The sequence below is a fragment of the Montipora foliosa genome, chromosome 12 (genome assembly GCF_036669935.1).
Source record: "Montipora foliosa isolate CH-2021 chromosome 12, ASM3666993v2, whole genome shotgun sequence".
NCBI classification, from domain to species: domain Eukaryota; kingdom Metazoa; phylum Cnidaria; class Anthozoa; order Scleractinia; family Acroporidae; genus Montipora; species Montipora foliosa.
The window spans coordinates 32891049-32903548 of NC_090880.1; the positions used below are offsets into that span (position 1 = coordinate 32891049).

At 42.0% G+C, this 12500-nt stretch overlaps 1 protein-coding gene across 5 annotated transcripts in view; it reads right to left on the reverse strand.

Annotated features, from left to right (window-relative positions):
* The window catches only part of LOC137978974 (two pore calcium channel protein 1-like), a 30567-nt gene that overhangs the window by 5355 nt on the left and 12712 nt on the right, over positions 1 to 12500 (reverse strand). For all 5 annotated transcript variants that reach the window (XM_068826110.1, XM_068826107.1, XM_068826111.1 and 2 more), the window contains 7 exons: positions 11996 to 12114; positions 9420 to 9521; positions 3644 to 3770; positions 2035 to 2236; positions 1144 to 1288; positions 647 to 811; positions 491 to 555 (listed from right to left, as the gene is read on the reverse strand). In XM_068826110.1, coding sequence (XP_068682211.1) covers positions 491 to 555; positions 647 to 811; positions 1144 to 1288; positions 2035 to 2236; positions 3644 to 3770; positions 9420 to 9521; positions 11996 to 12114 — 925 coding nt within the window. The remainder of the gene's footprint in view (positions 1 to 490; positions 556 to 646; positions 812 to 1143; positions 1289 to 2034; positions 2237 to 3643; positions 3771 to 9419; positions 9522 to 11995; positions 12115 to 12500) is intronic.

Genomic DNA, 12500 nt, shown 5'->3' on the forward strand with positions numbered 1-12500 from the left:
CTGTGTATTTATACTAATATTAAATAGAGTGAATTAAAAAAAGAAATTAACAAAAAAAGAATAAATAAATAAATAAATAGAATAGAATAAAACAGCAATATATGGTACAGTACTAATGATTATTCAGTTTTGTTATCAATCAGTAGGCATCAACATAAGCATCCTTAACTCCGAGTACTGTAAGCAGAAATTTCCTAATTCACTTTTTTGAATGCTTTTCTGTAAGCGCGCGCCAGTCAGGATGAAGAGTTTTGTTCCATAATCTTGTTCCAAAGTTTACAAAAGACTTCAACTGTAAGCTCAGTCACTTAAATTATTCGCAAATCCGTCCTTTATGAGCCCCTTCCTTGCCAAATTCATGAACACGCATAAGAGTTTTTTAAGAATATTCGCCGGGACTCTAAGAGACGTCAAGGCAAGGCTGCAATGACAGCAAAACTGAAATCAAAGCTGCGTATATAGTACTGCGATAAATATTCTTTTGACTTACACGATTCATATGAAGTCTCAATAATCAGAGCTAATGTTGCAGAAGTTATGACTAGAAAATCAAATCTGAAAATGTAATTAGAAAGAGAAATGATCAGGAAATGGTGGAAATACTAACAACAGAAGAAAATAATAAAAAAAAGAAGTTCATGTTTACATGTTCCAGTAACTGGAGAAGAATTCCTTGAATCCATAAGTGTACAACTTTAATGCAATTTCCAGGTTAAAAATTGCCAAGAAAAAAACTTCTGCGTCATTTTGTTCCAGTGCGATAAAAATAGCGTTGGCAAAAATCACCAAGTCGAAAAAATACATGAAATACCTGAAAGTAAGAGAACAAGTTGAACGAATTAGAATGTTTTCAGCATTTAAAGTCTTGTCTCTTCGTTGAATCGTGGAGGCCAAAACCTTTTATTAGAGAGGTTTTTTTAATTAATGCTGGATCTATTATGTCAAAGTTATAAGTTTAATCCAAAACACAATAGAAACAAACAAACCCGTGCGGCAGGCGCTGAACGGTTAAATAATTACTTTTATGCCTCGGATTGGCTGAGAATTCAAGCGAGATTTAATTTGAAGAAAAACGGTGAAATTCCTTTGGACAATGAGTACAACATCGCTCTTTTATATAACGGAATAACCTTGTTAACTTACTTGTGACACACAAAAACTCTGATCTTGGCACTTATTCGTGAATTGTAGATTCGCGGCATAAACTTTTCAAAAAGATTGACTTGGTCCTTGACTTCAATTACTTTGACGTTGAGTACGTCGGCTACCATTAGGAAGTCTTTTTTACCTAAAAATTGACATTTAAAACATTTTGCAAATTGGAAAATTCAAATGAATGACTTCGCGTCACTGTCGAAGCCTGTTTACAGGAAGATTAGGGGGGAGGGGAGGGGGTAGGTAGGTGCCCAACCTTCGGGGGGGGGGGGGGGAGTAAAAGGAGCGCACCGTCGGCTTCCTGGGAGAATACCCTCGCTTTAGAGGGTAAGGAATTACCGACGTTAAATAAGGTTTACCTTTACCTTTACCCAAAATGCAAGTCCGGATGCCTTTAGGTCACCGTACCTGAAGGAATGGGAAATCTGCCAATCCGGGTCAACTCACCTTCCTGGGAAACTCAACCTCCCAAGCAAGCGTTTTGGGGACGCACTTACAGGTGCAGTGGTCTCCGCTTTGTTGTCTATCGACGTTCGATGGTTGGATAGGTAAATACTTGGAAAATTTATACCCTCAAGGTAATTTTAAATCCGACAGTAAAGAGAAACTTGGAAATACACAAAATGGCAGTCTGCTCGACTCATCATGCATCTTCTTCAGGCAATCCGACTTAATCTGTAAGACTGTTTGTCGTGACGCACAACACAAATTTTCGTCTTGTTCCACATATCAATCTATATTTCACATACACTCGAACACGGTTTTTTAAAAATTGAACTGCAAAACAGTGGGGACAAAAGAAAATTTATCTGGGAAGTGTTCAGTAAGATTGGAAAATTAACAATAAAAAAAGGTTGAAGACGTAAGAACCACTTATACCTATCTTTCCATCATTGTTATCATCAAGGACATGCCATAATAGAGCAACTCTTGCCGGACTCCATTTCGGACAAACTTCGTTCAGAAGTGTTTGCCATCTTTTTTCCGTGATCACCCATTTCTCATCACACCAAACTTTCAACACATCAAATGCCTGCTTCAGTTGTCGACGCTTTCGGTAAACTGATGCACGAATTTCATTCTGAGGCACAAAACATAAAAAAAGGGAGACTGAAGAGCTAACTTCCCCTGAGCCTTCACTATGGCGCAATATCAAGATAAAGTCTTAAGCCCAGTCAAAATGTTCCGGCAGCCGGTTATTTGACCGCCTACAGCGAAATATCTGCCGCTTACTTCACACTTGTCAGACTTGTATTCAGGACGAGGTTGTTTCGAGCTGTTGTTCCTCACTGTAAATTACAAATTATACTTATAAAGTAGCATCATCTTTCTTACTATGTTGTCCCTTTAATCACTAGGTTTCGACTGCGTACTGCCAGCCTTCATCGTTTTTCATGCCATAAGGTCCCTTCAAAACGTCTAGTTCAAATTGTAACTAAAAAATACATCACGTAACCCCGAGTCGCACACGACCGTTTCTGCCGGTCACGGCTGTTGCAAGTGCAAACAAAATGGCATCCAAACGATCTCGTGACGTTGGCGCAGGGACTCCGCAAATTTCTAAATTTTTTCGCACGGTATCAGGTATGTAGCCCCGGAAACGCATAGCTTTGCATTGAGATAATATATTGCTCAAACGATTTGAAGAGTTTAATTGAAATCGATTGAAATTATAATTTTTTCTCACTTTCACAGCTGAGTAGTACTTGCTTGTACTATAGTTAACCTTTTTTCCAATAATGCCTCTGGCGGAATATAACTTCAGTTTGAAAATTGAAGGTCTTGCGTGACTCATTATCACTGTTATCTTAATGATATCAAATAGGGGCTCAGTTTACCCTAAAATGCACCAGATGCAACCATTTGAAGCCAATATTTTCAAAATTTTCCGGCCGAGCATGCCCCCCGGGAGCCCCCAGGCATGCAAATCCTTTGGCCTCTGCTGCCTATTACTATAACCAGCTTGCCTACTACTCAAAAACATTTTGACTGGGCGTATAGTGCGCGATTACAGGTTACAAAAAGAAACCTCTCCTCCCCCCACAACATCTCTAAGGACATGCAATTAATTCCTATCGAAAAAATATTTTCTAACAGAGACTCGATCCGTAAGGCCAGGGAAGCTTTTTTAATTTCAAAAGGCAGGACAATTGATCCCAACGGTCTTAATATCCGCGAAGAAACGTATTAGATTTCAGTTTATTATTTAGAGTCAATTCCGTTATTTTCCGTTACTCTTAGTATTTGAATTCAAATTCGTAGTAACTGCCATGTTCTATCACATTTTTTCCAGTATTACGTCAACATCCATTTACTATATATATGTGTACATAGAAGCAATTCAATGTAAACTCTCATTGTACCTGAAGAAGGCTGGTTTGGCCAGCCGAAATATAGTACATCACTAAAATCAAATCTACGTTGTATCGGCTCTTGCTTAAAATATTTAGTTTCATAAAAAGAAAGTTGAGTTCGGCTTAATGTGCACCTTTAAATGCTTGCGGTAGTTCTTGTATACAACAGCAAGAAAAATGCTGACGAATATGTACATGCAGACAACGATGAAAATAACGAAAAACAAACTAGACCATGGTTTGTCGTCATAGGCTGGCATCCTGTGGAAAAAGATTGAGACAAAACGTGGATCAACAAAATACTTGGACAACTGCGGCACATGCCATTAAAGCTCAACCTGTAACAATATTGCTTAACATTGGCTATCATTGTAAACCATGACGTCGGTTAGCCTCGTTTTGAAGAATAAAAAAACATGTGCTCTTGTTGAACCGCCATTATCCGCTTCGTTTTCTTCATCTTCGGCTTAACACCTCGATAATAATTGTTACATGATGGCAGCGGTAAAACAAAGAACATAATGACTGATTCTAGCGGTCAAGCTTCTGGAACGCTCGCTCCAGCTCCGGCTTTTCGAAGGCCACAAGTTTCTCCTCCGCAACCTCTAGAGATCGAAGGCGATCGGGCTGATAACTGGAAAATCTGGAAACAACGATGGGATAATTACTAGTGTATTATCACGGGCTTAAACAGCCAGCCAGAAGACTACAAGTGCGCTATTTTACTGCACACGATTGGAATAGAAGCTTTGCGACTTTACAACGGCATGAAATTCTCCGAAGGTGAGGACAGAAATAAAATGGCGGATATTCTAGCCAAATACGATCAGCACTTTTTTGGCCAAACACAGGAATTCTTTGAACGTTTTCAGTTTAACCGTAGAGATCAAGCCTCTGGCGAGTCAGTCGATGAGTATCTTTCAGTTCTGCGAAATATGGCCAAAACCTGTGGTTTCTGTGACTGCATGCGAGACTTGTTAATAATGGACCGCCTACTCTTAGGAATCTCGGATGACAAAACACGTGAAGAACTCCTCTCTACTCACGATCTGACTCTTAATAAAGCTATTGAAATCTGTCGGGGAATGGAAGCTGCTTCTCTTCACATGAAGGCTCTGAAGAATGAAGAAATCAACAAGGTCAAGGATATTTCGAAGAAGACAAAGAAGTCAGCCCCAAACAAACTCCAGCACAAGAAGCCTCCCCAGAGTGATGATAAGCATTCTGGAAAGAAGAAATGTCTATTCTGTCTCCAACTTCATGTAATGAAAAAAGAAATGTGCCCTGCTTGGGGAAAGACCTGTGCATCCTGCGGTGAAAGAAATCATTTTAAAGCTTCAACGAAATGTAAACACCAAGGTGTCAACTCTCTGGGCGACGGTTACTCCTCCGACTCATCCGTAAGCAGCACTGGGACAATCAGCACTGTAACAGCTCTCGAAAGTGAATTTGTGAATTCAGTAAGTCCTGGAAACCAGCTTATTTTCTGCGAAATGGAGGTAAACGAAAGACCTGTCAAAATGCAAATCGACAGTGGGGCTACAGTTTGTATTCTTCCAAAACACTTCCTGAGGGATCAGCATGCTATCCGCCCTGAGAGGGTCCATCTTCAGATGTGGAACAAAACCTCTATGCCCGCTCTTGGCAAGTGTAAAGTGAAAGTCAAGAACCCTGCTACCAAGAAAACGTACAAGGTGGACTTCGTCATTGTTAAAGACCACCTCACACCTCTCCTCAGTGGTACCGCCGCACAGAAGATGAATCTCATAAGTGTTCATTATGACCTGTTTAAAGCAGTTAATGCTGTCAACCACGAAAATCAACACTTCAAACAGTTTCCTGAGGCTTTTAAGGACACCCCTGGTACCCTACCTGGAAAGAAGGTTCACTTGACATTGATTGAAGGTTCCACTCCTGTAATCCGTTGTGCACGCACCCTGCCTGAATCTAGAAAACAAGTTGTCAAAGATGAACTCCAGCGTCTTGTGGACGCGAGTATCATTGTGCCTGTCGACGAACCCACTGACTGGGTGAGTCAGATGTCTGTTGCTGAAAAGAAAGCTGGAATTCGTATCTGCATTGATCCCCGACCTCTAAATGACGCACTGAAGCGCGAACACTACCAGCTTCCCACTCTGGAAAATGTACTTCCAGAACTTACCAAGGCGAAAGTATTCTCTGTTTGTGATCTCAAGTCTGGGTACCTCCACTGTGAGCTCGATCATGCATCAAGTTTGTTAACCACATTTGCCACCCCTTTTGGGCGTTATCGGTGGCTGCGTCTCCCATTTGGTTTGAAAGTCAGCAGCGAAATCTTCCAAAAACGTCTGCATCATGCTCTTGAGGGCCTTGAAGGGGTGCGCTGCATCGCTGATGATGTGATTATCTGGGGTCGAACAGATGAGGAACACAATACACGTGTCCGTACCTTCCTCACCTGCTGTGTTGATAAGGGTATCACCTTGAGCAAAGAGAAGTGCCGCTTTGGTCTCAGCGAGATTCCGTTCATGGGTCATGTCTTAACCAGTGATGGCCTCAAGCCAGACCCCACTAAAGTGGAAGCAGTCCAAAACATGGTTCCTCCTCAAGACAAAGCATCTGTAGAAAGACTACGAGGAACAGTAAATTACCTGTCTAAATTTGTTCCAAACCTTGCCGATGTGATGCGTCCAATCTATGACCTAGCTCTCCCTACCTCCGAGTGGATGTGGGATGCTGTACACGAGAAAGCCTTTACAGAGATGAAGCGTTTGCTGACAAACGCACCTGTGCTAGCCTACTTCGATCCAAGTAAAAACCTATCGATCCAGTGTGACGCTAGTGGACAGGGACTGGGAGCCGCCCTACTTCAAGACGGTCAGCCGCTAGCATACGCCAGCCGCGCTTTGAGTGAGGCAGAAATGAGATATGCTACCATAGAGAAGGAGATGCTCGCAATTGTATTTTCCCTAGAAAAGTGGCACCAGTACACGTTTGGCCGCCCTGTGACTGTGTACTCAGATCATAAACCACTTGCAAGCATCGTAAAGAAACCCTTGGACAGAGCCCCTAAACGCCTACAGGGAATGCTAATGCGCGCCCTGGCATATGACATTGAAGTGCGATACCTAAATGGTAAAGAGATGAGTAACCTGGCCGACACGCTCAGCAGGGCTCACCTGCCAAAAGCCTCTGATTGTGGACAAGAAGAATTCGAGACCATAAATGCCCTCTCCTACCTGCTCATGCCTGAAGAGAAGATCTGCGAGATCCGCCAATACACCAACGATGACACCTCCCTTCAACAGCTGAAACGCGTAATACAGGAAGGTTGGCCAGCAGATGAGAAATCGCTACCACCCCTTGTCACCCCATACTTCAGTGTTAGGGATGAGCTCGCAGTCACTGATGGCCTTATATTTCGTGGCGAGCGGCTTGTTATACCAAAGGGAATGCGCACAGCTGTCAAAAAAGATGTCCATAGTGGACACCAAGGAATTGAGGCCTGCCTGCGCCGTGCAAGGGAACATGTTTATTGGCCCGGCATGAACAAGGAATTAAAAGCTTGGATTCGCACCTGTGAGACATGCCGCGAGTATGAACTAACACCTTGTAAAGAGACGCTCATGTCTCATGAAATCCCGGACGGAGCTTGGGAGAAAATTGGGGCAGACCTTTTCACCTGTAATGACAAAGAGTACCTCGTCACCGTCTGCTACAAGTCCAACTTCTGGGAATTGGATCCACTCACCGACACCAAATCATCAACTGTGATCAAAAGATTGAAGTCACACCTGGCACGATATGGTATTCCTAGACAACTGGTTACAGATAATGGCCCCCAATTTACATCACGTGAATTCAAATCTTTTACCAAGACATGGGGCATTGAGCACACTACCATATCACCGCACCACAGTCAGGCAAATGGAAAAGTTGAATCGGCTGTGAAGACGGCAAAAAGAATGTTACGCAAGACATCAAAGTCAGGAGAAGACCAGTACCTAGCTCTACTCAATATCCGGAACACACCAACTCAAGGTGTTGCCAGTAGCCCGGCACAGCGTCTTTTGGGGAGAAGGACAAGAAGCTTGTTACCGTCCACCAGATCGCTCCTGGAACCCAGAAGCCCACCCAGCCTCTATGAAAGGGAACAACTCCAGCTCAACCAAAAGAGGCAGCAGCATTACTACAATCGGTCATCCCATGACCTTCCGGCCTTAAAAGCTGGCGACACAGTTAGAATGAAACCATTTGTCCTTGGTAAACACAGTTGGGATGAGGGTCACGTGACAAAGCGACTAGATGAGAGATCCTATGAAGTCCAGTCACACGGTTCCAGCTTTAGACGCAATAGGCAGCACCTAGTGAAGAGCCCTTCCATTCCCGCAGCGGATGCGCCGCCTGTACCAGATCCACTGCCTGGACCCCAACGGGGTCAGGATACTCAATTGCCAAACACAAGAGCTGCGAACGGCCAGAAAAGCCACCTGGAAGCAAGGACCACCAAGCAGTCGTCACCTGTGTGTACTCGCTCGGGCCGTGTCATCAAAGAACCAGTTAGATTCCAGGACTATGTTAAGACTTAATCATTTTTGTTTTTTTTGTTTGTTGTTGTTGTTTTTTTTTTTTCTATTACTCTTTTGTAAGGACTGAGAGACACTCGCAGCGTTGATTTAGTTCATTTTCGCTCAAAAAAAAAAAAAAAAAAAAAAAAAAAGGGGAGGATGTAACAATATTGCTTAACATTGGCTATCATTGTAAACCATGACGTCGGTTAGCCTCGTTTTGAAGAATAAAAAAACATGTGCTCTTGTTGAACCGCCATTATCCGCTTCGTTTTCTTCATCTTCGGCTTAACACCTCGATAATAATTGTTACACAACCAAGTTCACAGGTATGTTATTGGTAAAATAATCTTTACTTTTTGCTGGATGCAATTTAAATTGTAAGAAGTATATTCAACAATAATTCCGTGAGCGCACGTTTGATATATGAGATGTTAAAAAGCCAACGAGGCGCGTAGCGCTGAGTTGGCTACAACCAGTCTCACATCCAACAACACATCCAATGGAATAATTGATTCATTTAAGCCTGGTTTACACTACAGACAATTTTCGGCACGGCTCGTGTGAAATTGGCACGGGTGCCTAAAAAGAGCTCGGCAAACTTTGTTTACACTACACCATTTTTACCCTATCAAAAATACCGTGCCAAAATTTTTGGGCCCGGGTAAGTTTTCTTGTAGACATGCGCAGTTCAATTATAATCAAGAACGTCCGCGTGATTTTGGTGGAGAATGAGCAGCCATCTTGAAATATACACAAAAAAACCGCTAGCCTATATGAATTAAGGCTCAAATTTGGCCCTTTAAAGTGTTTACACTACTTGTTCTATCCGAACCGTGCCTATTTTTTCAACACCCGTACCATTTTTACCCGTGCTCGGACTACCTAGCCGAAGGTCCCAGCACGGGTAAGAATTTTGGTTCGGTACGGATGAAATTTGGTACTGACAGGTTGTTTACACTGCAAATTTTATCCGAGCCTAACCTTTTTTTTTGGGACCCGTGCCAATTTCACCCGAGCCGTGCCAAAAAATTTCTGTAGTGTAAACCGGGCTTTAATTTTCATTAAATTCTGAACGCTTAGACACTTAGAAACTAAAGCCAATCAATTTCGAGCTTGGCAACACTTGACGCAATCAGTTTTCATATTAGGTCATTCGGTATATGAGCTGATAACCGAGATTGAATGAACCAATCAGAAAGCTAGAAACGTAATATCCTAGGTGGAAAATTTAATAAAAGTCAATTACACAATTAGATGAATAAAGTTTAAAGAGTGTACCATAACTTTTGTCTGAACTGAAAACCAGACAATCTGTTATAAAAAAATCGCTCAAAGTTGTGTAGTTACGATTCTTACTCACATTACATCTGGGTTATTCGCAGTTGTGGTCAGAACATACAATCTAAAATAAACATCCCAAAAAATTGTAAAATACGCCTTGCCATGAATGTCCTTTAATTTTCTGAAAAAAGAAATCACGGAAAAAAAATTAAAAATCGAATCTCGAGTGAAATGCACAAATAACATGCCCTAGCAAATTATGAGTTCTTGTCTCTTCCGGGAACAATGATAATGCTTATTAGTATTCATAAGTATATAGTTTGTGCTGTTTGTGGCGCTTTCCTTTTGAATAGAAAACCCGGTTTTTCCGGTGGTAAATCAAATGGAGCAGACTTTTCCACTGGAAAGTTATAAGAAAAAAGGAATACCTTCAGAGGTATTCCTCTTTTCCCGAAAAGAGCGGTTTAATAATCGTTACTATCCAATCCAGGTTACTGTCAATCTTCAGGGGTGTCTTACCCAAGGAAACTATGTATCACTGGATAGCTAATAAAATGTAGTATTTGAAAATGCCTTTATCTTTCACGTTTTTTAAATTTCAGACAGCGAGCATAAGTGCTCAAACGTGAAACTGACCTTGTCTGCTCCGCTGAATTAATAACCCTTGCGTCAACAAGGACATCCAAATAAGCTGCACAATATCACTCAGAAGGTAATGAGGAAAGAAAGGCTGTGACGTCGAAGTGCGTGACGTGCATACCAAAAAAATATATTGGCCAACTTTACAATGGATATTCTCAAGAAACAATCTTAGAATGTGAAAAAAGCCTCACACACTTTGTTAGCTTGTCATCTCCAGTTTGTTTTCATGCCCATGTTAACGCAAGGGTTATTAATTCTGCTGAGCAGACAAAGTCAGTTTCGCGTTGGCGCGCTTGCGCTCGCTTTCTGATGTAAAAAACGTGATATTTAAAGGCATTTTTAAATACTACATTTTATTAGATTTCCAGTGGTATATAGTTTCCTTGGGCTTCTTTAAAAACAACGTGAACAAGAGCGATTTTCCGAAAGACACCCCTGAAGAATGAGAAAGAAAAAAAGACTCCGCGTGCAAGTAATACGATCGTCCTGTTCCACTTTCATTGAGGGAAAATGTCCTGTTCCTTTTAACAGTGGTATCAGGAGTTTAAATAATGACCTTATAATTACTAGTCTGGACGTTCTAACCTCTTTAAGGCCTGGCCAAACGCCCGCACCATTTCAACGTGTTCATGTGCCCTTGGCGCGCAAGAAGTGGACCTAACGGGCATGCCCTAGCGCAACAATGTTGCGTGAACGTGGCCAAACGAGTACAACATCATGTAAAATCCAAAATGTTGAACGAAAAATTTTCCATTCAATCGGGAAGCGTCCTTGGCTAGATTACGCGCCCTCTATTTATTAACTTTGCCAGTCAAGCTGATAGAGCGCCACAACAGCTTGCGCCAATTACTGCAGCCCCTTTTCTTACCCTCCCAACCAACTACTCTTAGCGACAAGTGAGTGGGTTCTTTTACGTCCCACACGATTATGAACAATGACGGGCCTACGGTTTATCGTCCTTATCCGAGAAGATGGCAGCACTTTCTCCCCTCGAGTTTGGTTCGGCCGGAGTTGAACTCACGACCTCCTGCATGACAGCCCGGTGCTCAACCAACTGAGCCACCGGTGCGCGGTTTATTAACAGTGACTGATTGAGTGCTTGTATCAGGAGTTTAACTAATGACCTTGTAATTACTAGTCTGGACGTTCTAACCTCTTAAAGGCCTGGCCAAACGTCCGCAACATCTTGCAACATTGTTGCATGATGTTGAGACATGTGTTGAACGGGGGTGGCCAAACGCACGCAACATTTTTATCATTTTCAACGCAAAATGTCAATGTTCATGTGTCCCTGGCGCGCAAGAAATGGACCCAACGGGCATGCCCTAGCGCAACAATGTTGCGTGAACGTGGCCAAACGAGTACAACATCATGTAAAATCCAAAATGTTGAACGAAAAATTTGACCGTTTTCAAATTTGATCCAACATCATCCAACATGTTGCAACATATCGCAACACGGTGGCCAAACGTATGCAACATGTATCGCCGAACAATGTTGCAAGATATTGCGTTGAAATGTTGCGAGCGTTTGGCCAGGCCTTTTAATAAGCTACAAGTGATTCTTAGGAGCTGGATGATTATTAGCTTCAGGTGAAAACCCTCCTTGGCTATACTGACGTGAAATGCCTCAGCTATAGCAATATTTCTCGTTACGTCAGCCATTGTTATTAATATGCCAACCAGAAGCTATTTGGCTGTTGAAACAATGACTTCTTTTGTTACGTGGTTGGGAAATTTCAATTTCAAAAGAAATGTGACGTCAGCTTGAAAGAGAGGACAAAGATAAACGAAAGTGGATGATATGCTAATATCTTTCACATTCATTGCAACTTTGTTTTTGTCCTCTGCTGAATATTGATATCTTGAAAATGGCCTATTGAAAGTGATTGTAGTAATTAAGTAATTGTAGTACCGGCAATTAAGTGATTGTAATACATATCAGCGTTTAGCTCGTCTTAAAAAAGATCTCATTACCAACAAATTGATATACAAAAGTAATTAGGCATTTTACCTTTTTCCAAAAAGCTTCGTTCCAAGCAATGTAAACAGACAAATTATGAGTAGGAGAAGAATAAGAACATTTGCCATCTCTGGCAGTGTTTTCCTGATATTTCTGAAAGCTCTTCTTATCTAAGGGAAAGAAAATCAACAGTGACAGAAACAAACTATGTACTGGCAGGTAATAAATCTGTTTTCCATTAATAAGGAAAAGGCCAACTCTCCCGGATTATACAGGAGTCTTCCGGATTCAGAATGAATCTACCGGTCTCCCATAAGTCTGTTTACAAGCCAAGTGGCCAAGCAGAGCTGGAGCTTATCCCGGTTTCTGTGGCATGAAGCGACTAGGAGTATTTTTTTACTCCCCCCTGAATGGGATGCCAGTCCATCGCAGGGTTACCCCCAGCATTTTGCTGGTACCCATTTATACACCTGGGTGGAGAGAGGCACCGTGGGAGTACAGTGTCTTGCCCAAGAACACAACACAATGTCCCCGGCCAGGATCCGAACCCGGACCA